Genomic DNA, 25,976 nt, shown 5'->3' with positions numbered 1-25,976 from the left:
AGCTTGTTCGGCTACGCGGATTCGCTTTGGCACACAATATCATGGTTTTGAGGGGTTCTATCGCGATGAGATCTGTTCTTTTGGAGACAATGGCCTCACAGTCACTCGCGCTTGGATGAAGGCCACAAAGAGATGGAGGGAGGGAGGCACGGAAGGAGCACGGGCGCTGGCTACACTAGGAGTTCTTTCACTCGGAAACCAGGCCGAGAAATCCACGCATAAACACGGAGAAGGAGGAGTACACACGATTCAGGGCGCATTTGTTTTTTCCAGCTCATCTTTCCGGGCTCTCCCGATTCTACAAGAGAAACAAAAAATACTCTGGTCTGCACGCAGGCACTCTCGAATAGTTTCCATAGACGATCGGCTCTTTTTTCTTCTTCTTCTTTTTCTTCTTCTACTTCTCCCTCGTGGGTGGGTGGGGGGAAGGGAGGCTTGGGTTTCATTGTAATGACCGTTACGACATCTACCACAATCTGCAAAAAAACAGGCTCTTTGTACACGATACCACTACTACACATCACACGCATACATACACATACACAGTTTTAGATAGCACGACAATGCAGCTCGCAGCCTCGCACACTCCTTTGGGGCTCCCATCTGATTCTCTCCCTCTGTTTGTCCGGCAACGGGGGCGCTGCATCGAATTATGTACGTGTATGTAGGAATAATGATAATAACAACCATGACATGAGATGCATAAATCAACATCCAACATGAAAAGTTTCACAACAAAAACCCCATTTCATCCCACCCTCCATACCCTTCCCCTTCCTCACACAAATTCTCCACTCCACTCCCCAACCCAACCCACCCACCCACCTAGCCCAAAACCCAACCTAACTCCGCCATCCCACGATCCCCAAGACCAATCTCCCATGACAATCTCCCATGACAATCTCCCATCGAACAAACATGCATATCTCTGATTTCCGCATGTCCGAGCGATCGCAATCATCATCATCGCCCCTTTTTTTCCTCGACTCGCGCAGACCGGTAACATCCCACTTCCTTCGCGTCATCGATAACATTGGAAATGTTAACTGGAATGCCCCCCCCCCCCCCCCTTTTTTTTTCTTTTACATCATTTTCCTATCATGGATATATATGCGGCCTCCATCGGGCCCCGTTAGCACCGAGGATATCACCAACGCAATTGTCTGGCGATCTGGGTTCTCTACTGGGATCGTGTTGGGGGAGTCGGACCGTTTGGTGTGCGGTGCTGGGGTGGGGATGTGGTGCATGGGGTGGGGGGGCCAGGTGTGTACATGGTGGACGGGATAGGTACGGCGGGCGGGTGTTGTAGGTATATGGGGTTCTTTTTTTGTGGTGCTTGGGTTACATGGGCGGGTTCGGAGGCCGGACCAGTGAGATAGTGTTGTTTTGGGGCCGGGGGGATGGGAGGGGGGGATTGGATGGGGGATTGGGATTTTTTTTGGGGGTTTGTTGCGATGGGGATATTATGGTGTTTTGTAGAGCGGATTGACTGGTTGGAGAGAGGAGCGGAGGGAGGAAAGCGTTTGTTAATGTACACTGTAGTTGGGTATCTACACACCAAGAATGACTCTACTTAAAAACCTCAACCGGCATATGCATCACCATCACTACCAGACATCTCAACCACCCCGCCTCTTGCTAGGTATAGACATCCCATCCTATGTAAGTAGTATGCATCTGCGCGCGTGTATATGTGTGCCGCAGTATGCGTGCAGTCGTACTTGGCGTAAAGTGGGGACAACTCTAGTCCAACTCTAGTCCAACTCTAGTCCAAGTGTTAATCTGGGGACAATACGGCATTGGCATTTGCTTGGTGGTGACATCTACCTAGTCTGCAGCATCTCTGACCCTTGCTGGCCCTTCCAGTGTCTCTCCATGTACCTAGGCCAAGCCCGCCCCTCCTCCCAACTCAATCTCTCTTGTTCTTTCTTCTTTTCCTGCTGGCGTCGTGCAGCGAGTGGGGTGGGGGCAGGGAGGCGTACAGAGTGTTTAGCACATGAATGATTACTTGATTGCTGCTTGGTTTTGGTCTAGAACCTTGGGAATTGGGAAGTCGTGGTAGGAGGTGCCGGGGCGTTGATGTAGGCGGGGGAAATTCCCGCGACTCCGTGGGAGATGGGGAAGGGGGGGGTTGCTGTTTGGGATGTGGGAGGGATGTTGGGAGGGATGTTAGGTGTGGATGGTTGGGCTGCATGTACCCAGGCTTTTCTGTTTTACAATATACAGACAGGCCGTAGGAGTTTTTTCGGCGTGCGGGAATCAGGAACGAAAGGTTGTCGTTGACAGGACCGCGGAGCAAGGAAGGACCCCTGCTTGGATAGAGTCAAGCCACAGACGCATCCATCCATTCATCCATCCATCCATCCATCCATCCATACCCAACTAAAAGGTTGCAGATAGAGTAGATAGCACACAACAAAAAAGTGCAAAGATCTAGCACGCGACAAAAAAGTGCAGAGATCCAGCATCTCAGAAAACCCCATTGTCACGCCCTGTTGCTCAATTCACCCGCACTCTGTTTTCTTTCCACATGAATCAATCATCGTCTCTACCCACTGTGAACTAACTCCTCCCCTCTCCATATCAACCCCTCTTCACAACACTAGAACCTCACCAACACCAGCTAAACTCACACACCATCACCCATCCCATCTCGCACTCCAACACAGCTCGTAGAATCCAAAACAGCCCCTCAGACAGTGATAGTGATCATGGAAGCGATGAATACTGCTTTGGGGGAGGGAAGATTGTGGGATTGAAGTACCGCTATGTAGGGCTGCGTTGGGATCCATAGTCTCTCTTACCCATCCTTGTCCTCTCCTCTCCCTCTTCCCTCTCCCTCTCCCTCCTCTCCCTCTCCCTCCTCTCCCTCTCCCTCCTCTCCCTCTCCCTCCTCTCCCTCAAGGCCCAACCCCAACCCCAACTCTCCTCTCCCACCCCGCCCTAGCGAAAAATATCCCTCAATTACAAGTACCCTCCCTCTCCCAGTCCACCAATGTCCACCAATGCCCATCAACCCACCCCATCAACCCACCCCAAAAATACACGAGCCAGAAGACGCCCGAGCCAAATCATCAACCACCAACCACCAACCAACCCCCCCAAACAAAACAAAACAAAAACAAAACCCCAAGGACCACATCCCATACTATATATAATCGCCTAATTTTTCCAGAGTTTTAGCTTTGACCGCCTGCTCCCTAACCTCCATACACCCACTAACCCCAAGGACAGCGATGCGCATTCTAAATATCTACAATTGGGTGTGTTTGGTGTGGGATTAGGGTGGGTTTGTAGAGGGAATAGGGTGGGAGGGAGGAAAGGAGGAAAGGAGATTATAGTGGCTGGGTGTAGGTATAGGTATAGGTATAGGCATAGGCATAGGCATACCAGAGCCGAACCATAGGCCTACCACACCACCCGCACCTCCCTCCAATCCAAACTAAAGTGCCTGCAACTACTCGGACGAGCGCGAGGCCAAAAAAGAATGCACATCAGAAAGTAGCACACGGAGCGAGAGAGCGGGTGCATTGAGAGTGAATCCTCAAATGATTATCTCCATCGCGACATCTCCCCAGCCAGCCGAGTGTTTCTCTTCACCACGGCAGGACCCTGCAACACACTTGCATAGAGTACATCATCCACCCTCCCAAGCTGTCCTGGAAATCCCATCACTCGCACAGCATCCACCCTCCCTAGCTAAACCTTCCGCCTCTTTCCCCCCCTCTCGGCCTCCTCACCCTCCTCCCCACCCACCGGTGTATCCTCAATCTCCGTCCTCCCACTACCCCTCTCCACATTGCGCCAATTACTCACGCTCTGCTCCACCGTCTTGAACATCTCCCTCGCATCCTCGACCACGCCGTCCTCGCCCGGGTTAAACATGACTGCATTCACAAACATGCGCATCAGCTCCTTTTCGAGCTGGGCCGCATTGACAATGCTCTTCGGTGGCACGTGCTCGGCCGTATTGGGCAGTTCGACGACGCCGCCGCCTGCGCCGCCGGGACTACCGGCGGGGGTGTCGGTGGCGGCCGCGGCGACGAGTTTGGAGCCGTTGGCAATGGCTTTTTGAATCGATTTGAGGTCCGTCGGCCGCTTGATGATGTCGTAGTAGCCTTCTGCGTCTTTTGCGCGCACGGCCGTGGTGAAGGTCGAGGCGTGCTTGTGAGAGTTGATATCGTTCATAATGGGGGCGCACATGCGGGAGAAATGGCGTTGAGCGTTGATGGTTTTGGGCGGGCCTGGCGTGCTGAATTGGTCGTCGGGTTCTTCGAGCGAGGCCTCGCGCGCGTTGCGTTTCCGTCGGGTGGAGATGGGGGCTGTTGTGTGGGCGGCGGCGGTGGCACGTCGACGGCGGCCACGAGAGGCATGCGTGGGTGTATCAGCGGATTCTTCCTCGATAGCATCGACCGAGGTACCGCGCTCGGATTTGATTTGTCCCGCCTGGGAGTCGTTGTCGCCCGCTACCGTCTCCGTGTGGGAGAGTATGGACCTGCTCCTACTGCGATCTCGTACGGAACCACCTGCTCGAGACGATGCCAGACTTCCAGGTCTTCCCCGTTTACTAGGGCCCTTTCGCCGTGAGCGGCCGGATCGTGGCTCTGGGTCAGGCAAAGACTCTTCTTCCTGATCGTTGCGCGGCTTCGCCTCTCCTTTGGAGGAAGATTGCGGCGTTGACGCTCGTTCTGGCTGCTTTGCTGGCTCCTTTTCCTTCTCCTTGGCCTTCCCTCGTGACTTGGTTGGCGATTTGGCCATGGTCGGACTTTGTGGCGCTGATTGAATCAAGGGTGGCACATCGTCCAAAGGTTCGATATCTGGACGCGAACTGGCTGGCGTCGCCGGGGCACTGGGCAAACTCTGTCGCTTCCAGAAACTCTTTGCAGACGCGGGAGTCCCACCAGCGCTGTGTGGAGAGCGCAGACTTGTGGGAGTGGAGAAAGACTGTCTGGCCTGGATCACTAATGGGTGAACGGGCGGCACGGCCTGCCTCGCACTTCCGGGAGTCTGAACATTGGCCTTTGACGGTGGCGGTTGGGAACGATTGCTCACAGGCGTCGAGATTTGGGGAGCAGGCTGTGGGCCATGCGGCTGGTGGTGTGCGCGTGATGGATCCTGGGGTGAGAAGACCTGGAAGGGTGGGAGCATGAAGCCAGCCTGAGGCGGTGGAAGACTCATCTGTGAGTGGTGGGAGTGAGGAGGGTGCTGCGGTTGGCCAGGGTGCTGGTATTGTGTCCGCGGTTGTTGGTATGCTGCCTGCATCCCTGGGGACTGTGGACCGTGAGGGGATGATTGTTGTTGCTGCAGATACTGCTGCTGGTAGGCTGGAAGAGGCTGGATTCCTGACGGTGACCCATAGGGAGGAGCTGCATTACCTCGATAAGGCTGCGCATAGGGCGGTTGATACTGTGCTCCAGGGGATGCAGTCGCGTGGCCATAGGGTGGATGAGCGACGGCTTTTTGGTGTGGACTCGCATGTGGCTGTGATTGTGGGGCATGTAGCGGTTGTGCTGGGGGGTAGGACTGGCCATTGTAGGGAGAGGGTTGTAGCGGTGGCTGGAAGCCTGATGGGGGACCTTGTGTAGGATCCTGTTGTGGAGAGGGTGCGCTTGCAGACGGACGTGAGGCAGCATGTGGATCTGGTGTGGGCGCATGCATGGAGCCAGCTCGGGGGCCATTGTGTGCAAGCTGAGGACTCGCAGACTGCGAAAGTGGCTGCTGTTGTTGTTGTGGTTGTTGTGGTTGTTGTGGTTGTTGTGGTTGTTGTGGTTGTTGTGGTTGTTGTGGTTGTTGTGGTTGTTGTGGTTGTTGTGGTTGTTGTGGTTGTTGCTGCTGCTGCTGCTGCTGGGGCAAATGTGCAGATTTTCTGGGCAAAGGGCTTTGTGAGACAGAGGAAGGGCGGCTGGCCCTCTTGTCCAGTTGGTCGTCCCATTCGCCGCGTTGGATGGTCTGAATGTCGCGCTGTAGTTTGTCGTAGCGATCCTCGTCGGCCCTGATCTGCTCGGTGAGTTCGTTGCGGTAGGAGGCGTAGAGCTTGACGACCAGCTTGGGAATCAGGCGCTGATGTTTGACGGACTCGCTGACGGTGGGGAGGGCTGGACTTTGTCGCTTTCGCTTGCTCGCGTTTGTGCCGTCTCGGTTCTGTGCTTCGCCATCACCGCTGCCACTGCCACCGCCGCCTTGTTCGTACTCTAGCTCCTTCCTCAGTCGCTCGAGATAAAAGTTGCGCAACGCATCGGGAGTCAGACGGCCGGCGTGGAAGTACTTGTGCTCCGTCACGTCGGGCGTGTTTTTGAGCAGATCCGAGATCTTGGCCCAGACGGCATTGTCGAGGCCGTAGGCATGTAGACACTGGAAAAGTAGAAGCGACTCGAGGTTGGTGTAGGCAGAGAGGGTGGCGGTCATCCCCCAAGAAGCGTCTGCGGCGCGACGAGGGCGATGGGCCTGGGGCGGCGGGATGGGAGCCAGCGCGGCGAGCGACGGGCAACGGCGGTCTTCAGGGGGCCAACGGGCATCGCATGCGGGGGGCGAGACGAGAGAGGGGCGGGAATTTGGGAGGAGGGGGAGGAAGTACGGGCGTTCACGAGCGGGGGTTCATCTGGTTGCGGTGTGGTGGGAAAGGATGGATTGTTGCGGCGGCGGCGGCGGGTTGGAGATGGATGAGGAAGGAAATTATGATGGTTGGCGTTGGCGTCGGTCAGTTCTTGTTCGCTGGTCTCTCTGTGCTGAACGGGAACAGTAGCATGGGAGCATGCCAGCCAGCCAGCCAGCCAGCCAGCCAGCCAGTCAGCCAATAGGAAGGCGTCGCAGTATTTCGCACACAGTCCTAGAGTACAACTGTGCATGTAGTAGTCCTATTATGTAGGCACCCAGGCAAGCCGAAGAAGAATGACAAGTGTTGCTGATATGGCCATGGGCTGGCTTTGTTGTAGAGTAGGTACCTGGTACACCAACTACCATCCCACCATTCTCACCTTTATCTCGGTATCCCTAGAGAGAAAAGTGTCCATGTCTACTACTCTACTCCAGTACATAGTACATACTACTAGCAGCTCCCGGTAACCCAACTCGGGCTGCCTCTTCCATCACAAGAATGACCCAGGCACACCCACGCTCACACATGCAAAGCCTCTGCCTCTGCCTCTGCCTCTGCCTCTGCACGTCCTATCGCGTCCTTTTTTTTTTCTTTTTTTTTTGCCCATGGGACGGGCCCTGCTGACCAAAGCTTGGTTGCTGGTTGCGTGCGCGCATGACTTGCAGCCGCCCATCTTTTTGCAGTCGACATCAACCTTCCCTCCGCCGCTCCACTGTGATCTACGCCCTAATCAGCAAGGTGCAGTGGCCATCTCCTTTCCCCCCCCCCCCCCCCCCCTAATATTGTGACCGACACAAATCTTTTATTACAAGACAGGCCCATTCATGCTCCTCTGTTCCTACCAGGTCTGGCCTGCGCATCTTGAAACCTTCCTCGTCACCTTGCTGGAGCCGCCGTGTGCGTCTTCCTGTCTTGACCGTCTGCACTCGGCCCATATAAGCCCATTCATCCACCCTCACACGTAGACAGTAGCCCATCACCACACCCCTCGTCCACGTCCACGTCCACGTCCACGCCCTCAGCCACCGCCACAGCCCAGTACACTACCTGCCTATCTTCTGCCCCAGCCAAATGTCGACCGCTATGGAGAACCCTGATCACGGCTGGAAGCCCAAGAACCGTCCGCAATCGTGAGCTCTCTCCCGACGCTAGCATAGCTCCCGCTCCCCTCCTCCCTCCTCCCTCCTCTGACATGGCTTCTGCAGAACCGTAGCTCTCCAATTCATGTCCGAGCTGGATCATCTCTTCAAGCTGGACGGCGACCTTGATACCCTGGACAAGACGGTCCATCAAAAGTACGCACGCTGCTGTGCCACGTGCCTCGGCTTCAGCTGACAAAATCTCCCCTTCTCCCTCCAGGAAGCAAGCTGTCAGCACACAAACACAAGAGCTCCAAGCCCTCGAGGCCAGACTGCGCGCCGCCGAAGAGCGACTACAACAAGCAAAGGGCAACTCGCCCCCGCGACGAAAGGACAGCCAGCGCCGCACCCCCGTCGACGCCGTCTTCCCCGACCAGGCCGAGCAGAGCCCGTCGCCCGTCGCCAACACACAAACGACGCCCACGCTAGCAGGTGCGCTACCAGAGACTCCCTCGTCACATAGCAGTGCTGACTATGTCTTGGTAGAGAGACCTCGCTCGTCGCAGACGGTCGAAGCAGAGAAGGCATGAATTGCATTGCGCAAACCCCATACACACACACACTGGTCACACCACTACGATACCCCCTCAATCTCGCGCAAGAGCACACACGGTTACGAGTCTCCTACGGCGGCATAGTTGGGAAGACTTGATTTGGACGGCGGACGGGCGGATAGTACCCTATTCTCATTCATGAAAGAGTGCCCGTTTCGTTTCTCTGAGCCCCATGCTCATCATTCCTATCGCTGGCGTCTGCATTTCATCCCGTCTTTTTTTTGGCTAGGAATTCGTTATTGCCCTAGTGTAGGCCAAATCATCTCAAATCCATCTTCGTCTTGTTCCATCATTTTTCTTGTTATACCATCTCGAGTTGTGAGGGAGAGGAGGATATTCGACAATTGACCATCATAGTGAACACTGAACAGCCAGAAAACCACTAGGGTGCGTAGATGCAGGCACGGGCCGCAGTTTTGGGCACGTCATACCTGTTGTGCCCCCCAACAACAGCTCATGGCTACCTTTTCCAGACCTCACTTTCAACACCCAAACCCAGGAAGAAGAAAAATCAAGGAAAGGAAACATGGACATTTTGACCGAAGAAATCCTCATCGAACGGTTCGACCAACTAGTATCCGAAGGTGTCATCATCTACGGCCCCCACGATACCATCCCTATCGAAGCCCGAGGCTATCCAGTACGACCACTCCACTCTATTCTCTCCCCCCCCCCCAACCACCACAACCACACCCAAACATTCCAATAACACCTCCCCAACCAGCTCACCCTCCGCATCTGCCCCGCCCTCGCCACAAAACCCCACACCATCGGCGCCTCCAACCCCGCCTTCCACCACGCCCGCAAATGGGGTCCAGGCAGCGATCTCTTCTGTCCCGACGAACGCCTCATCCTCACCACACTAAACGGCACCCACGACCTCGCCCTCAACCTCTTCTGCGTCAAGCGCCCGCAACTCCTCCTCCCAACCACCAACAGCTGGAAGCGACAGCACGAAGCTCTGGACATGGACGACATGGCCGTCATCCTGGAAACCATGCGCCTATTCCCCAGCATCTACATGCTTTACAACTGCGGCGAAGACGGCGGTTGTAGTCGCGTACATAAACATCTCCAAGGCCTCCCTGGACCACCCCACGCATTCAATCACATTGTGAATTCTCTCACTCAAAATCCCCGCAACTCCTCCTTCTCCCCCGGAATCCCCTTTGCCATTCTCTCCCATGACTTTTCTTCCTCGTCTCCTTCCCCACACTTGCTTTACACAGCGTATACGGCCCTCTTGGCTCGCGCGAGCGCGCTCTTGAATCGCCCTTGGGATCCTGTGGTTGCGCCTCCGCATAACGTTGTGGTTTGGCGGGGTTGGCTGTTTGTTGTGCCACGGCGCAGAGGCTCGCTTCGTGGCGCGAGTGCGAATGCGGGTGGGATGATGGGTGAGGTTTGGGTGCATGGGAGGGAGGCGGTGGAGATTTGGGGGGAGGATGGGTGGGGCGTTTTGGGGGGGTTGGGGGTTGGGGTTGGGGAGGGGGGTGAGAGGGGAGAGGGAGAGGAGAAAGCAGACGAGGGCTAGAGGATGGAGATTTTGGTGTTTTGAAGATTGAATTGGGAAATGTGTGCATTATCATCGTCATTATCGCCGTCACCCCTCGTTCAGTTCAGTTCAGTCCAGTCCAGTCTAGTATCAGACACCTCCTCCCTCCCCCTTTCTCCTCTACATCTCAAACATCTTGACTTCATCTTCTAAACACACCCCTCACCTATCCCTCCGACTCCAATCCCCCCAATCCCAACAACCTCACTCCCACACCCCGCCCGTCGCCCAACCCACATCCTCCCCTGCTGCGGCTCAAACACAAAGTATGCAGCGCGCAGGACGCTGGTGCCGAGGAGGAAGGGAACGGCGGTTGTTGGGCGCGCGTTTGGCATGTCGGTGGCCTTTGTGTTTCCATCCCCAGCAGTCTCCCAAACACCAGTCGGCACACCAAACGGCAACGCACACACACCGCCAGCAAGATGCAGCAGGGCGTCTGAGAGCGGGACGTGGATTGTGTGGTTGGGGAATGTGAACTGTGGGCGTTGTTAGTTGCAGTGTACGTACAGGTACGGACATGGCTAGAGACGGACAGAGACGACGTTTCCGCCTGGTTTGTGGGAGCTGGGGGAGATGGAGAGGAGGGAGATGGGAGTGGAATAGTGTCTGGGAAGGAAGGAGAGGAGGAAGAAGAAGAGGAGGAAGAAGAAGAAGAAGAAGAAGAAGAAGAAGAAGAAGAAGAAGAAGAAGAAGAAGAAGAAGAAAACTTTGGAAAATACTTGCATCAAACGACCCTCCCTCCACTCCACACGGCACTACAAAATTCACACCACCCCGATCTGTACGCTGCTGCGTTACATGGGCGGGGTACGAGTCGATGATCTGGGTGAGCATGGTTTCGGGGAGGAGATTGTATGGTGTACCGGAGTCGAGATGGACGGGGAGACTGCTGCTGCTGGTTGTGGTTGTGGAGTTTGTACGGGGCGGGCTGGAGAGGGGAGGTCGGATGTCAAAAGGGATGATGACATCGTCTGGGAGCGTGATGCCCATGCCAGTGAGATGGGTTGTAAAGCTTGGGAGAATTAGTAATGAACATGTGAGGGCGCATAGTGTATGCGAATGAGGGGGGAAATACCCGTTTGCTTCAAGCATAGACAGACCGCCTTGAAACCGTCTTCTATCGATGCCGCCGAGAATAAGACTCCCTTTTTAAAGCTTGGGTTAGCAAGTAGCCGGGAGAGTCTGGGATATCTGCGTTTGCCTAACCAGGACGGGAGTCGTTGCGCGGGCCCAAGTCGAGACTGAAGGCGTAGCTGCTGAGTACGCCCTGTGCGACCATTTGCTCGATGAGGGAGGGTGAGGCACCGAGGGCGCTTCGTCCGGCGCCGAAGATGCCGTTGGTGATGTGGTTGGATGTGGCTGCGAGACCGAGGTGTTTGGCTTTGAAAATGGAGGTTCCTAGGCGGACTTCGTCGCTCACGTCTGAAGGGGGGGTGGTTGTTAGTAGACAAGCCAGGGGTGTGAATGTGCAAGTGAACCGTTTTCTGTAGCTGGGGGGACAAAAGGCAAGAGCGCAACGTACAGGTTCCATACACCATACCCATTCCAAACTCAAGCCTGAGCGAACCGCCCGTGAACTTTGATGTCGAGGACGTAAAGGCATTGTAGCGCGGGCGATCGACACAATCATTGAACGCATCATTGTCCATCAGGCTGAAACAGTCTGGATTGAGGAAACTGTCGGGCGACCCGGTATCGAAGATGAGCGGGACAATCTGCTCGTCGTCTCCAATGGTAACTGTGAGACGAAAGCATTAGCCGTGGCGCTGGAGCAAGTGGTGATGCACATACCGTTGATGAGATAGCTCATGCCAGCGTCCTCGGTCCAGATGGGAAGCACTTCGAAGCCTCCAGAAGAAGTACTGCGCATCTCGCTCAGATGCCCCGCAGCGCTGCAGAGCACGGCGCAAAGCACTAGCAGGAGCAGGTGTTTTAGAGCCATTGGTCGTTGGACGCGCTGTGTGAAATCTTGATCGTAGTGTGGTTTGTGGGCGCTGGGCGAGTGTAGATGTGGGTGAGGGGATAGAGGGGATAGAGGCGAGTGCTTCAGGTGGCAAAGGGTTTTATTTTCCTTGTGCGAGAAAGAGCTTGTCAAGCGACCAAGTGCGTATCTGGTGAAGGTGAAGATGGAAACGGGTTGATATCATGCGAGACGATGACGAGTGTTGCAAACGGGGATGTGACAACGACACTGCGCATAACTGTCTTGAAAGTCTTGAGCACACCGCGTAACATGAGAATATACGCATAGAGATTTTGAACATGTGTTGTCTCGTAGAACGGCGTGTGATCATGTGTTGGTGCTCGTAACATTGCAGTTGCAGAAATGAAGCGATTGAATCGCAATTTGAGAGATATAGTCACAGAATTAGACGAGAATGGGGTTCGGTGATAGCGCAACATGTCATGGACAGACGAATAAATATGACCAATGTGTACGGTTGAGAAAATACACAGAGCAACTGATGGACGAAACGACAAGAGGAAAAAGATGATTACTGGGTGGAGAGTTGCAAAGACATTGTCAAGAAGACGAGTACGAGATGTCTTACTATCTTACCCTCTAACTGTGAGTCTGTGGGTCAACGAAACACTGACGGGGGAATCATGACTTTGGCTCAAGATGAAATGACAACAGACATGCTCACGCTTTGATGTTGGTTTCCAAGCTAATGTCTTCTTCTTGATGACAACGGACAAGTGCAACGGCTCAATCCTTCCAAGACGTGAGATGCAACCCTTTGTCCGCCATTGCAATCCAGTCTTCGTACGTGATATCTTGCTTTCCAATTGTAAGAGCTATTGTGACACCTTGCCCCAAGGGGATATCGAGAAACTGCTCACATGATGCGAGCTCGACATACGTTGTACTCGACTACGCGTCGTCCTCATCCTAGGTAGTTCAATGCCATGACGGTGGTTCTCGATACCGGTGTGCGGAGTGCTTACCTCCGCTTGCAATTGAGGCTTAGACCGAACGGAGGTACTTCACAGGGCCAGATTATCTCCCTGATGTCTTATCATGGCGGGCAGTCCACATCAAAGGCCCCGAAGAAGGGTCTCGGTGAAAGAAAGATACTTTGGCTTGGCATCGTAGTGCATCTGCGAATCCTTGATGATGATCCCGGTCGAGGCTGGGAAGCCAGTGTTGTCGACAAGTCAGACACAAACACCAGTAACGGTGCTTACTTGTCCAACTATCCCTGCGCGTTACAGTTTGCCAATGCTAGCCTTACCGCTAGTTTTGAGTTTCGCGTGCAAGTGGTGGGTTTGGTAGACTACCGGTAGCTGAGGATGCTTCTGGGTTGTCGAAGATGGGAAGCGCACTGGGAATCTGGGATTAGGGCAACGGCAACGAGCTACTCTATGAAGAGGACCAGCGCAGAACCTAAAAGATGTCGGCTTGTAGCAATATGTAGTAAAGTAAAATGGGTCTAAACAACCTCTGGGACAACTGCATAGCTGGCGTTGAAAGAGATCCGGCGACAGAGTGAAGTTGGTGTGGTAGTTCGTAGTAGTGAATGTTCAAGTCTCGGTGACATCATGGCCGCACGTGTCATCAAACCGTCAGAGCGCCTCGCACGCTCTTCTCCATCCCGAGTTCTTTCATTTTCATCAAAAGCAATATACGGTCTGCCAATGTAGGATTTGCACGCTCCACAGAAAGCAGCTCGGGCCGTTGAGCACGTCAATAACTCGGTATCGAATTATGAAGTAGCAAAAGTCTATCTGCCGGCACTGGCTGTACTATACCTCGCTCGACCAAGCAAGGCCACAGCCTGCACAACACACAAGCCACACACCAAGCCATCCCTAATGGCAACGCTTCCAAGGTTCCCGCGAAAATCTGCTGCTCTTCTGGCGGTGCATGCATGTCGCCCGGAGCGTACAGAGGCAGCCATCCGTGAGCGATTTTCCCGATTGAAGCTGCGTGCGTACACAGGATTCTGCCCATGGCTGTGTCGGCTTCGTGATTCCAACATCCAATCCAAAAGTCATAGTATACCGGGACCAGTACATGGCATAGCTACTCGACCGTCCAGCGTCAGCAATTGGTTCCGTGGTGGTGGCTTGGCGCGCCCAAGACGGTGCCCATCCACTCGGCCTAGTCGAGATGATAGCAAGCTGACGCGGTCCGAATTGAAGCCATCTTCTCGCTCGTCTAATGAAGCCGTGTTGGACTACAGAGTACGTATGAATGCGTGCGCCAGGAGGACCGGCGTCTTTTGGGGGCACCGTCAGAGCTGCGCAATGCCAACGCCAAGTAGAGGATCAGCACCACGTTAGCAGTGTTTCAGCCACGACTTTGGGGAAGTCTGTCTTCGTCTTTAGGCTGTGGTCCCGCCAGATGCCGCCTTCGACGGCGCCCTGAGCCGACTTGGTCGCTCGACGCAACAAGGAGGCATTCTCTTGGGTCGTTGCACAACAAATGGAAGGCTGGTGGGCGCGACCTCTTGTGCTCGCTTGGTGGCTCGGCAGAGTGCAGCACCCACGCTGGAACCCATAGATAGGGAGGCTGCGGAAGGAGCCGTTGCACAGAGTACCGCAAATTCTGCTGGATCAATATTTCCCAGGTCCCGCAGGAAGCTCTCGTCTTTTGCGAGCGGAGTGCTGGGCGGAGCAACGCCTTTGTTCTGAAGCCCTTGGCGCCACTGGATGGCACGGCAACAACAGCCATCGGGAACACACCACTTGCGCAGCACACCGGAACCTGTAGCCAGCCATGGGCCCAGTCGGCGGCGCAGGCAAAAGAAGTGCGCATGTCCAGAGGGCGTGGAGGGAGCAAGAATGATGCTGTAGCTCGTTGCCGTGCATCCCGTGCGGTGGATTCGCGAAGGCTCATGGCAGTCAATTGACCGCGATTGGCCGTTCTTTGCCTGGTCTGCCTCCCCATCCCAAGATGCCCAGCATCAAAATGCTTGGTAGCCAAGTCGTTCGAGCGCAAGTCCATGTCACGATTTCATACCCTCTCCTGAGGCCTCTCTTATAACATGCGCTACATCTCGCCCGCTCCAGATGTCTTTTGGACTTCATCTGCGACTGCGACGTTGATGTCCATCGCGACGTAGCGTCACAGTTCCCTACAGATCTTCGCCAATGGAGTCGCAACCATCAGCACACATGGTGCGGGCCGCACCCCCCCAGCCAACCTCGCCGGCGCACCCCCAGTGGCCGAGCCAGGCCGCCTCGACCGAGTACAGCTACGGATACAACGAAAAGGACGACAGCAACTCACGACACCAGAGCCTCTACACCGATCGTGGAAGCAAGTCGAGTTGTTGTGGCCGCGGTCGAGACTCGGTCATCTCCCATCCATTCTCGCCAAAGCCCTCGTCCCCAAGTCCAGACAGCAGCATCTCCTCCATCATCGACCACAGCAAACGGCACTCCTCTGCCACTGACTATCGCCACTCGTCTGCACTAGACGGCCAGAACATACAATATCCACCAAGAGCCTATGTCGACCCGGAAAAGTATGGCTACGATCCATCCGAGCATCGAAACTCCTATCGTGCCGGACCAGGGGCTGATGCCATCGTGTATGACCAAGGCCAGTATCACGAGAAAGGGCCTGAGGAGAAGGCATGGCAGCTGCTGGTACGTAGCATGTCTCCAGTTGCACCTCGCCTCCCTTTTGACTAATGTTGCATGCAGTTCTATCTGTCTGGCCCCTGCGCTCTTCTTTCCGGTGCCATCACTCTCTGGACGATCGTCGCTTTACTGGTCTCGCTCGTGCTTGCACCCCTGCGACTATGCTCCACACGACCACCGCTTGCAGAACAGCTAAAGAACTTCCTCGCCCCGGCGCTAAACTTGCAGCTGCACCTCGTCTATTCCCACGACTCGGCAAATGACTATAGCGCGCCTATGCTGGTTGTCATCCACCTGTTCTCGCCTCTCGTGGCTTTGGGGGTCGCAATCGCTGCCTGGACAGCGGCCGCCTTTTGGTTCTTTTCCTCCATCCTCGGCGATCCCGGTGGTCATGACGGACACAATGACGGCAAGGAGAGCATTTTGGGCGTGAGGAACTGGTGGGAGCGATGGCTCTCGAGAGGACTGAGGGAGTCTTCAGCATGATGAGGCGACTCAGTTAAGACGGATGGAACGACTATTTCTTTCGGGCGCCCTGTGCAATTGCAAGGTCGACGTTTCAGCGGCATATCATCTGGCGCACATTGTTTGGGAGGGGGGCTTGCGCATGATGGAATGGGAGCACGGCGTTTTTTTCACGATCGAAAGATCGAGAGGGACAACAGATGCATGATTTGATCTGATATGATATACCCCACTTTGCATGAACATACAATACCACAAATGTACCATTTTCTACCCAAATGATTCTCCCCCTGGTCCCCCTCCCCCAACTGTGCTCTGTCCAAGCACCACATATCCAGCAGCTCCGCCCCACCCACTGCAAACTCTCGCCAACACAACAAAGTCAACATCACCCGGATGATCCCACAACTTCATCCCCAACTCTACCCCCTCCACCCCACACACAGCCCCAAAGCTTCCACCCGCAAACACAGTAAGCAACCCCCCCACGCCCAACCAATCCCACCGTCCACCCCGTTCAGATCCAACCAACCGCCCGCCAACACGATCTTCACCACCGACCAAACGTCCGCCCATACGATCCCCCCCCCCCTTCCACCACCGACTCACCGACCACCGGCTTGGCTGACTTGTTCACCTGGCTTCCGCAACCAACAAGGCAAAACGCCCAACTCACCGCCCCTCCCATGTGCGTGCGGCTGACTGTCCGTCCAAGAACCGCCAATGTCGACGCCCTATTCCGCCGACGCTAGGGACGTCCCCGCTCTGGGCGAAGAGGGCGGTAGAGTTGGGAGTTGGGCCGAGGGCTGGCCGAGGAACGGTGTGAGTGTGGCTTTGTGCTATGGGTGGAGGGTGGGGTATGTATTGTAGGGTGGAATGGTTGGAAGACTGGGGGGTTTATTTTTCGGTAATGTCTTGTGGTTAGTGGAGCTTACTGTGTGTAAGAAGATTGGGAGGATGGGTATGGTAGATGAGGTTTGATTATACAGAGGGATAATCTTTCTTCTCGGTCCTGTAGGTATGTAGACTGTAAATGAAAGATGTGTACAAAAGAAAAGAAGAAGAGAGAACACAATGACGTCTTCCTGACCCCTTTCCCACCCCGCAAATAATAAGAATAAAAAAACGTCCTCACAAGACACACGTGGGCACCAGCACCTGCCAGCACCACATCACTACGGCCCTCCTTCCCCCACCCCCAAGGCCAAGAACACACCTCCGCTTATCTTGATTGTTTTCTTCTCCTCCAAGTACTCCGCCCAAGTCCTTGGTCCCCCATGCAGGGACGGCGATTGCGTTCAACGGGCAGCGGTATAATTGGGCGCGCGGGAAAGTTTTCCAAGGCTGTATACGGATGCGCGGTACCATTGAGGGATCCGCCAAGTCTGCGTTCCAAGAGAAAAGAAAAAAGTTCGTTGTCGGCTTCGTTATCCATATCCTGTCGGTGGCCTTTTCGGGCGGACTCAAGACGGGTAGATCGGATGGGTAGGGTCTGGGGGAAATGTTACTGCTTGTTGTAACGTTGTGTGTTGGTAGGATAGGTCTCGAGGTAGCGTGAAGTGAAACTTTGTTAAGGAGCTTAAGTTGGCCAGAGTATAAGAAGGCATCAGGTGGCCGGTCGAGAGGCTCTCATTATTGTTTCGAACCTTGCACCCAACTTTGTACGGTGTTTTGATGCTCGTGGTGTCTGGTGCGGCAGTGTGTGCCGGATGTCGGGTTTTTGCGTCGCTGCTGAGACGCAATTGACCGGGTGGTTCGTCTCGGCAGAGGTTCACGGCGCCTGTGCGCGATATGTCACTGTCTACGGCTTACAAAACCCGTGAAGGCAGCATACATCTGGCCGCTCGGACAAGAGATCGCTGCTACACGGTGTGCATTCCAGTCATATAAGTCATGTATTGATGGCGTGAGAAGTGTTGGTTGATTCTCTATCGATAGAAATGCGTGAGGCGTTGACATGAACATAATTGCGTTATACAAATGGAAATATAGTAGCCGGCGAGCTTGTAGACAGGCTTCAAGTCGAGGCATGGTGGGAGTACTTTGTACTTCGCGTTGAAGGAAACGAATGACAACGGACGATGATGATCTTTCATCCCGAGCCGGGAAAGTCGAACAGTCTGTGGCGAAGCTGCTGTCTCGTGGCGGTGTTCGAGACCGCCCAGTCCACTATGACAGTTATTGTTCATTGTATCGTAACTTTGATACTCCTGGGTACGTCTATATAGTCGTCTATGCCTTCTACATACGTACCCACGCGTGTGGTCATGACGTAAACAAGTACCGGGACGTGGTGGAATTTGTAGAAATCGAATGGAAGTCAAGCCCATCACCTTTGGCCGAATGCAGCACTTTTTCGGACATGTCGATGTGACTCTTCATCATCCTAAGCGTTCTTGCTCGCATCAGCTCACGCTTCAGGCAATTCTTCAGGCATTGTTGCACCACTGAAGGGTCGTACTCTATGAGTTGTCCTTTGAAGTCGCCGATGGTGCTTGCTCTCTGTAAACAGCTTCTCGCGCTTCCGATTCGCTTCTGGAACACATGATCGAGAAAGGCGTATGAATCGTCAAAGGTCTTATAGCAGCTCTTACACGCAAAGGTCGCTCTATCATCAGTGGCCCGTGGATCCAGAGCTATATGCGACATGAATAGGATGTTTCGGTAATCAGGGAGTCCAGAATGTGCGGTTATGGAAATGCATGCATCGCAATGGAGACATGCTTCGCGGTCGTCACTTCGGCTGCTTGATTTCAACTTTTTAGTTTGGAGGTTGGTGGACTCCTTATCCTTCAGATTATGCCTGGCTTGATCTGCAAAAGGGCAGAATTCCACTTTGAACCGGGGAGGCGGAAGTACCGGAGTTGAGGTTGGCGATTGGAAGCGGGTGTACTGTTCGCGTATAGCGGTGAGACATGTCCTGCGAATACTTCTGGCAGTCTTGATGATCTCGTCATGAGATATGGGAGTCGGTGATGCAGCTAGAGCACTATCATACAGAGGTTGTCGAACCTCGTACTCTAGCCTAACCAGCTGTGCCGAGAGTGTGGTGAGGCATTTGGCTGGTGAGCTATCAGCATTGTGGAGACGGGCCACGAGTCATGCTTGCACTCACAATCTCCTTGCTCAAATCGCGCGCCGAATTTGGCTTTGCCTTTTTCCATGAGTTTCGGAACCTGTCGTCCGAGATGCAGAGCCCTCTCGACAGCATCTTGCTTCGTCTGGAGTCCAAAGCAATTCCATGCTGGTCGTGTGCGTAGATGTCGTGCTTGCCATTGCTTGTACGCTCCGTGTGCTTGCTGGAATTCGCGATCAATATCCCACAGCGTGAGAGAAGCGTGCTGTGATTCTCCCCATTGGACGGTCTTTGAGGTAGACATTAAACAATTAAGATTGGTATACAAAGAACAAATGATCGGTAGAGAAAGTAGGTGTTGAAAGACGCGAGAGACGACAACAGCCTCAAATGAGAGAGCTGCTAGACTGGATCGAGACAGATCACCTCTTACGGACGAGCAGGCCGACACAAGGATCTCAATTGAGTCGGAAAATCTGACGGTTTGCGTCCACAGTCAAGGCCAGTTCTGCAGCCTGGGTGCTGGCTGCGTTGGCCTTACATAGTACTTACGCCAGTGCCGCGTCACGATGCTGCAATAACGGCGGATCCAAAGCGAAAGCTGAGAGCGTGGAAATTGCGCAGAGAGGCTCAATTTGGCTTGTGGCGCATTTCACGTATGAAGGATTGCGCACAAGGCATGTTAGTTGAACGGATCCGGGTCCTCCATACTGAGAGCATGGGTCGCTAGACTCTCTATGGCAAGGAACGTGTGGCCATTGTGCAAAGATGTCAGTCAGTTGAATGCTACTCACAGCTTAGGTGCCAGACAAACCATAATTGCAAATCATACCGTAAGGCGAGCATCTGGAAGAGTGGCCAGGCGCAGGGGTAGACGAAGTGCTAAGAAGCGGTATGGCAAGCGGTGATGCTGTCGTGGTCCCTGTCCCCATGCAGACTAGTCTCGTACCAGCGGTAGACCTCCTGAATCGTAGGACAAAGACAGTATCAACAGCGACAGCAACAGCAACAGCAACAAGCAAAACCGAGTGCGAGGATTGCATTGAGAAGGGCTGTTCGAGGCGGCTGCATTGTTTGTTGATGTAAACAGTCGTTCGTTGATTGTGAGCGTATCAAAGTCGATGATGACGGAAACCCTCGAAACGGTACCGTATCGCCGAACCCGACGGCGCTTCTCCTTGCCCCGCCATTCTTCCCCTCTTGTCTAAGGATTCCGGTCTCAACCACGTAGAACGCCAATTGTAATAGACAAGCACGTTCAGTACCAGGAAGTCCAGTTGCATACTGCGAAGCGTCAAGTACACCATGTCCCACAGCCACTCACATGACAGCGCGTCACATTCGCATGCCGCAGCGGACCACGGCCACACCCACGAGATCCTAGATGGCCCAGGCAGCTTCAATGGGCGTGAGATGCCCATGATCGAGGGCCGAGACTGGGAAGAGAGGTCTTTTACCGTGGGCATTGGCGGGTATGCATACCAAACTCTGCCCAGTTTGTCGCAAGCACACTGCATACTTCCAGAAAGATATCTCGACACACATGGGCGAAGAATTGACCGGCGTGACTGACTTTGACAAAGACCAGTCGGCTCCGGAAAGACTGCACTTATGCTGGCTCTCTGTAAACGCCTTCGATCCCGCTTCTCGATTGCCGCCGTTACCAACGACATCTTCACGCGCGAGGATTGCGAGTTCCTCACAAAGAACAATGCCTTACCCGCGTGAGTGCGCTCCAGCACCCCTGGCTAGCATATTCGCTCACGCAACCATCCATAGAGAGCGAATTGTAGCCGTCGAGACTGGAGGCTGTCCGCACGCCGCAGTCCGCGAAGACATCTCCGTCAACCTGCTCACCCTGACCAACCTCCACCGCAAATTCGACACCGACCTCCTCCTCATCGAATCTGGAGGTGACAATCTAGCCGCAAACTACTCGCGCGAACTCGCCGACTTCATCATCTACGTGATCGATGTAGCAGGCGGCGACAAGATTCCACGCAAAGGGGGTCCAGGCATCACACAATCTGATCTATTGGTCGTCAACAAAATCGACCTCGCAGAAGCCGTCGGGGCAGACATCTCCGTCATGGAAAGAGACAGCCGGAGAATGCGTGAGGGTGGGCCTACGATCTTCGCGGTGGTCAAGAGAGATCAGGGCGTCGATGCCATCGTCGAGCTCATTCTGTCCGCTTGGAAGGCGTCAGGTGCCGTCCAGGCACGCAAAGAGAAATTCAACCCTACCTTGATGCAGGAAAACTAGGAAAATGCAAGCGTTAAAAATGGTCAAAGTGGCGTTTGGCTCGGCCATTTCAAAGACATACACATCCACTATGTACATGTGTAGACTCGTCAAATCAAGACTAAGTTAATCTATCCAAGTTACGCTGCTTCTAAGTAATTGATTTATAATTCATACATTGCCTCATATAGATATTGTTATTTTTGCAGCACACGTACCATTGAAAGGATTACCCTAGAGCATTTGGCGCTGAATCCGATTCTACACCACCAGCAATTGTACGTATTGAACTGGATCAACCGAATTTCCGCCAATCAAGAAATTATGATCATACTTCGAGGAGAGGAGCAATAACTTCTGAATCGTAATCTCCACGGATACTCAAGCAAGCTTACTGTAACGGCAGTGTGGTATGAAAATTATCCACATTTGTTATACGGCAAGTTAGCCATAATACTCAAGTGTAGTGTTCCCTTCTGATCCAAGAACCCTACTGAAGAGGTCAGGGTGCTGTATTATCACAAGTATTACTACAACATAGTTACCTAGCTGTAATCGATCTGAAAACTTCTGGCTGCATGTGATTGAGTAATGCACCCCGTCAATGGTCAACAGCAGGGACACACATGCGACTAGATTACTTGATTCTAGATGTGTTTCATTGGTACGAGTTGGACTGTTGCAAAGCGCCTTCCTTTTCTAAACGGCAATCAAAATCTATCATCGCCTTCGCCTCTTTCCTGCTCCCACAAAGATGACAGCTCCCCCATCCACACCCGCAGTACTTGAAGTGAATGACGAATAACCACATCCCACCCACCTAACTCATCTCTCCAAATACTTCTCTTCTAAATATGCGGCACATTGCCTTCCCTACCATCATTCCTCGTACGCCCATCTCCCCTCCTGTTCCCCACCCCCTCGTCGAACATGATCCGCCTCTGCAACCCCAAGTCATATCCCTCGGGCTTGTCAACCGGTTCCATCCTCACATCGCGCAACGTATCGTCGCTCGCGCGCGTCGTTTCCAAAGTTTTCCACGTCGGTGTCCCAGGCTGACTCTGCAGACGCGTAGAGCTCAAGCGAGTACTAGGGAAGCCCTGTTCAGACTTGCCATATCGCTGCTCGACATCCGTGTCCCAAGTGACAAGACCGCTCATTTCGCGGCTTGTGGCGCGCGAGAAGCGGTTGTGTTGGATCACGCTACCCCTCTTGGGGTCGATGTGGGCGTTGTTGGGTAGCGGTTCGGAGACGCTGAGGCGGGGGAGGGTGACGGGGTCGAGTTCCACGACGGGAGGTACATTTTGCCAGCGGTATATGAGTTCGAGAGCGGGGATGCTGAGGCCGTGGACTACGATGGAGAAGAAGACGAGGAAGTAGACTACGGGGACCATGGCGCGGATCAGGTTTTCCTCTTCGAGCGTTTCGACTTCATCCAGACTGGGGAAGAGATGCCGGGTGTGTTCGACATAGAAGACGGCACCGATGCCGATGGGGCCGAAGTAGCCCATGAAGAGGGCTTCTTTCCAGGATTTGACACTGTGCGGCATGAGCTTGTATGTGACCATGATGGCAGGGATGCGGCGGAGGAGTAGGACGAGGAGTCCAAGGGTGAGGAGTCGGCCGTAAGTGATGCCTGTGGTGTCCGGCTGGTGGAATTGATCCCATGGCATAATGGTTCCGATATACATGAAGCCACCAAAGTTCAACAGGACGTCGATACAGCTGTTGACTTCGTCGTGGCGTTGGAGGGTCTCGTCGAGATATTTACCGTTCCAGTTCAGTGCTGCACCGGCGCAGAAGCATGCTAGGAGGTCGTCGAGGCCTGTACAGCCACAAATGCCAATGATGAAGAGGCCCAGTGCGGTGGGGTAGAGGAGTAGACTCTCGGTATCGATCCATTTCCTGCGATATCTTGTTAGTAGTTATTCTCGAAGGATCTTGGAATGTCGCTTACTTCTTTAGTGAGAAGGTGACCATGTACATGCTTCCGATTCCACAGACGGCGCCCAGGATGACACCTGTGAAAATAAAGTACAACCAGCCTTCCACGATCCAAATCTCGACGGCTTGCCCCGCACCTCCTCCCAGTCGACCAACCTCCGCAGCTCGAGCAGCAATGCCTCCGAAACCGGGCTTGAAGTCAACATTCTCCGTGGGTGCATGCCTGATCAAGTAGGTTGCCAGTAGGAGGAACGGAAACCCGAAACCATCATTGGCGCCAGCCTCTGAGGAGATAATCTCCCGCAGCGCACGTGGAACGTACTTGTCAGCGAAGGGTCCCTTGGCAATGGCTTGCGAGAGTACGGGATCAGTGCAAGTGACCAACGAGCCGATGACCATGGCCGTCAAGGTCGTCAGTTTGGGGATCATGAGTTGAACACAGCCGGTTGTGCAGAGCCACATTATAGTCATAACGGGTATCAGAACCAAGACCATGTCTCTCCAGTGGTGCCATAGGTATTTTGCTGGCAGCTGGTAACCAGCTATCACAAGCTGGACCCCGATAACAACACGTGTGAGACCCTTGAACATGCTGTGTTAACTTTGGTTTGTACGTCAAGCATGGTCAAAAGCTCACCAGTGTTATGTTTGAGGTTTGGTCCTGTACAGCACTGCCCCATCGTTCACTGTCAATGAACTTTGCGGCAACTGGCCCAAGAGCAATACCGACCATCATAGCCGGCAAAGCCTCTCCAAGGAACCATTTCTGCTTGATCTTTACTGAGATGACGCCATACAGAATCGTGAAGGCTCCTGATGGAGGTGTAAGTGAAGGCTACACGGCGACAAGCTTGCAAGGAAGAGGTGTGTACCCAGAATCGAAATGACAATGTTCAGCTCGCTGACGTCAAGTGTAGGCATCTTGTCGAGAAAAGAAGCTGGCGTCTCCCCAGGAAACACGGTTATCGAATCGAAAGTAAAGTATGGCAGTCGCGAAAATGAACAGAACAAGTCGCAGCTCTATCGGTATAAGTTCGAAATCGAACTCTACTTAAATGAGAGAAAGAAGATCGCGTAGATCGAGCCAGTCGATCAATCAAAAGGGCATGGTAAGAAAATAGGGGAATGGTAGACAGGACTGGAAAAAGGACCTACGGTAACGTAAGGCCAGTCAACTCAAAAGAACGCAACAAGAAAGAAGCCAGCTTACTCTACAAGGGAGCAGCTAGTTTTAGAGGCAGCGACTGGCAACTGAAACAGACAAGCAAGGAGCCTGATACAACGTTTGCTAGTACCCATCCGCATTGAAGACATGGAAGTATAGGGCATGCTGCCCCAAGGGTAGTGTCGATCTCCCCAGTTAAAGCACTCATCTTGGGACATCTAAAACGCTAAGCGCCCGTATAGGCTCTCTCCATCGTGGAGGAATCTTGTGGAGGACATAGCGACTCGAATACATGGTGATGGGAGATTTGGAGATTGAAGCTCCAGATATGCATATCGATCGAGTGCTTGACTGCTCTTATCAGTCGCGTTTCCATCACTAGGCTTCGATCCTGCTTCATCCTGAGCCGTTCCATCCGCACAAAGTCGCACTGATGCGCCTTAATTTCTGAAGAGAGGTGTACCTACCAGGTCTTGGAATGTGGTGGCTGGGCTTGGGAGAACCTTGGCTGAAGGAGCTGACGTCCGCCAAGGCCGATATGGTAACGAGGAGATCTTCAGGAGTTCGCTAAGATACCGATCAAGTGAGTCCAAATCCGTCTCTCCTTCACAGCCAGATCCAATGCTATGCCCTCGGGATTTCGACTTTTGCCGCCGCTTCACAGAGCCCAGCTGCATACCTGATTGGTAGTGAAGCTGCGAGAGTAACCATTGTGAATGCTTCGAGCGAGCACTTGGCATCGGGACGCGTCATTTTCTTCAAGCGCTATGCAGGCTTCGGGATCATGAGCCTGCGTAGAGTACGACCAAGGCTGTTGTCCCACAGCACGAGCGCAACTGCAATGGTGCCTCCCGTAATGGAGAAATGAAGTTGACGCTTGGCTCGCTCGCCAAGACGCTCCGCTGGATTCTCCCAGCCAGTCTGCTCCATGAGGGGACGACAAGCCGTTTCAGGTTGCCGATAACCGGTTTGCCCCACACCGAAGAAACAGCCACAGTTAGGGGTTGTCTGGGCTGGTGATCTGCGACGTGGCTCATCGCCGCCTCACTTGCACATGGAATTTTGTCGTACTTGGAGGCCTGGCGGATGGCGGAAAGCGGAATCTTGGCACGGATGTTGTTCATTTGGGGTCGTCGTGAATAGAATGCGGAAGGATGGGAAGGGATGCGTGAAATGGCAAGTATGACGCTCGGTGGTTATTTTTAACTGTTCTGCACTATAGGTACCGGTAGATTGAGTGTTTTTTCCCTTGTATTGGGCCTACAATGACTAGGTGGTTTGACGACTTGACCTTGTCTTGCATACTAGCATGTCTTGTTAGGTGGCTAAGTACCGTGAGTAACGGTATGTACTGCAATTCTGACGCCCTTTCCATCTCCTTGTCAGTGTCGGCGTTCTTGATACCACTCTACACCCATGCTCACCCTCATACATAAAACCCCACATTCCCTCTGCTCTCCCAGTTCATCACCCAGACATGCAACCATCAATGCACACACATCTGCGTGCATCGTACGCGCGAACAGCGAAACCGGTTTACAAACGCAATGAAGAGGCAAAGGCCAATATTCTACAGGACTAGCTCAGCTGTATGCAAGCAGGAAACTACAACGTCTTGCATGTTAGGCCATTGCACCAAGGGAAAACGTGTA

At 53.7% G+C, this 25,976-nt stretch overlaps 13 protein-coding genes across 13 annotated transcripts; 5 read left to right on the top strand and 8 right to left on the bottom strand.

The window, feature by feature from the left end:
• Window positions 1-3,699: 3,699 nt before the first annotated feature.
• IAQ61_009143 (uncharacterized protein) lies at window positions 3,700-6,725 on the bottom strand (the record flags this gene model as incomplete). Its single annotated transcript, XM_066098274.1, has 2 exons — window positions 3,700-6,494; window positions 6,575-6,725. Coding segments are annotated over 2 exons (2,946 nt in total), but the record flags the coding sequence as incomplete, so codon positions are not given.
• A 637-nt stretch (window positions 6,726-7,362) lies between these two features.
• IAQ61_009142 (uncharacterized protein) lies at window positions 7,363-8,264 on the top strand (the record flags this gene model as incomplete). Its single annotated transcript, XM_003836764.2, has 3 exons — window positions 7,363-7,725; window positions 7,801-7,890; window positions 7,955-8,264. Exons 1-3 carry the CDS (start codon window positions 7,667-7,669, stop codon window positions 8,262-8,264), a joined length of 459 nt encoding a protein of 152 aa, XP_003836812.2. The 5' UTR covers window positions 7,363-7,666.
• A 550-nt stretch (window positions 8,265-8,814) lies between these two features.
• IAQ61_009141 (uncharacterized protein) lies at window positions 8,815-9,819 on the top strand (the record flags this gene model as incomplete). Its single annotated transcript, XM_003836763.2, has 2 exons — window positions 8,815-8,928; window positions 9,013-9,819. The coding sequence occupies 2 exons, from the start codon at window positions 8,815-8,817 to the stop codon at window positions 9,817-9,819; spliced, it is 921 nt and encodes a 306-aa protein (XP_003836811.2).
• Window positions 9,816-11,710, bottom strand: IAQ61_009140 (uncharacterized protein; the record flags this gene model as incomplete). The annotated part of the gene is made up of 7 exons (XM_066098273.1): window positions 9,816-9,894; window positions 10,078-10,316; window positions 10,564-10,852; window positions 10,916-10,985; window positions 11,047-11,262; window positions 11,363-11,578; window positions 11,632-11,710. 7 exons carry the CDS (start codon window positions 11,708-11,710, stop codon window positions 9,816-9,818), a joined length of 1,188 nt encoding a protein of 395 aa, XP_065951912.1.
• A 221-nt stretch (window positions 11,711-11,931) lies between these two features.
• On the bottom strand, window positions 11,932-12,153 carry IAQ61_009139 (uncharacterized protein; the record flags this gene model as incomplete). The annotated part of the gene is made up of 1 exon (XM_066098272.1): window positions 11,932-12,153. The coding sequence occupies one exon, from the start codon at window positions 12,151-12,153 to the stop codon at window positions 11,932-11,934; it is 222 nt and encodes a 73-aa protein (XP_065951911.1).
• A 597-nt stretch (window positions 12,154-12,750) lies between these two features.
• On the top strand, window positions 12,751-13,128 carry IAQ61_009138 (uncharacterized protein; the record flags this gene model as incomplete). Its single annotated transcript, XM_003836761.2, has 1 exon — window positions 12,751-13,128. The coding sequence occupies one exon, from the start codon at window positions 12,751-12,753 to the stop codon at window positions 13,126-13,128; it is 378 nt and encodes a 125-aa protein (XP_003836809.2).
• Window positions 13,129-14,134: 1,006 nt separating this feature from the next.
• IAQ61_009137 (uncharacterized protein) lies at window positions 14,135-14,791 on the bottom strand (the record flags this gene model as incomplete). The annotated part of the gene is made up of 1 exon (XM_066098271.1): window positions 14,135-14,791. The coding sequence occupies one exon, from the start codon at window positions 14,789-14,791 to the stop codon at window positions 14,135-14,137; it is 657 nt and encodes a 218-aa protein (XP_065951910.1).
• A 146-nt stretch (window positions 14,792-14,937) lies between these two features.
• IAQ61_009136 (uncharacterized protein) lies at window positions 14,938-15,918 on the top strand (the record flags this gene model as incomplete). Its single annotated transcript, XM_003836760.1, has 2 exons — window positions 14,938-15,438; window positions 15,496-15,918. The coding sequence occupies 2 exons, from the start codon at window positions 14,938-14,940 to the stop codon at window positions 15,916-15,918; spliced, it is 924 nt and encodes a 307-aa protein (XP_003836808.1).
• A 2,244-nt stretch (window positions 15,919-18,162) lies between these two features.
• On the bottom strand, window positions 18,163-19,277 carry IAQ61_009135 (uncharacterized protein; the record flags this gene model as incomplete). The annotated part of the gene is made up of 2 exons (XM_003836758.2): window positions 18,163-18,959; window positions 19,013-19,277. The coding sequence occupies 2 exons, from the start codon at window positions 19,275-19,277 to the stop codon at window positions 18,163-18,165; spliced, it is 1,062 nt and encodes a 353-aa protein (XP_003836806.2).
• Window positions 19,278-20,278: 1,001 nt separating this feature from the next.
• On the top strand, window positions 20,279-21,236 carry IAQ61_009134 (uncharacterized protein; the record flags this gene model as incomplete). Its single annotated transcript, XM_066098270.1, has 2 exons — window positions 20,279-20,468; window positions 20,557-21,236. 2 exons carry the CDS (start codon window positions 20,279-20,281, stop codon window positions 21,234-21,236), a joined length of 870 nt encoding a protein of 289 aa, XP_065951909.1.
• Window positions 21,237-22,063: 827 nt separating this feature from the next.
• On the bottom strand, window positions 22,064-24,080 carry IAQ61_009133 (uncharacterized protein; the record flags this gene model as incomplete). Its single annotated transcript, XM_003836756.2, has 4 exons — window positions 22,064-23,120; window positions 23,173-23,741; window positions 23,797-23,972; window positions 24,032-24,080. 4 exons carry the CDS (start codon window positions 24,078-24,080, stop codon window positions 22,064-22,066), a joined length of 1,851 nt encoding a protein of 616 aa, XP_003836804.2.
• A 470-nt stretch (window positions 24,081-24,550) lies between these two features.
• IAQ61_009132 (uncharacterized protein) lies at window positions 24,551-25,035 on the bottom strand (the record flags this gene model as incomplete). The annotated part of the gene is made up of 3 exons (XM_066098269.1): window positions 24,551-24,715; window positions 24,792-24,948; window positions 25,004-25,035. 3 exons carry the CDS (start codon window positions 25,033-25,035, stop codon window positions 24,551-24,553), a joined length of 354 nt encoding a protein of 117 aa, XP_065951908.1.
• A 71-nt stretch (window positions 25,036-25,106) lies between these two features.
• IAQ61_009131 (uncharacterized protein) lies at window positions 25,107-25,448 on the bottom strand (the record flags this gene model as incomplete). Its single annotated transcript, XM_003836755.2, has 1 exon — window positions 25,107-25,448. The coding sequence occupies one exon, from the start codon at window positions 25,446-25,448 to the stop codon at window positions 25,107-25,109; it is 342 nt and encodes a 113-aa protein (XP_003836803.1).
• Between the last annotated feature and the right edge of the window lie 528 nt (window positions 25,449-25,976).

Source organism: Plenodomus lingam, assembly GCF_022343315.1.
Source record: "Plenodomus lingam strain CAN1 chromosome Unknown contig_5, whole genome shotgun sequence".
NCBI classification, from domain to species: Eukaryota; Fungi; Ascomycota; class Dothideomycetes; order Pleosporales; family Leptosphaeriaceae; genus Plenodomus; species Plenodomus lingam.
The sequence above is the reverse complement of the archived record's forward strand: the minus strand, read 5'-3'. Positions and strand labels throughout refer to the sequence as shown.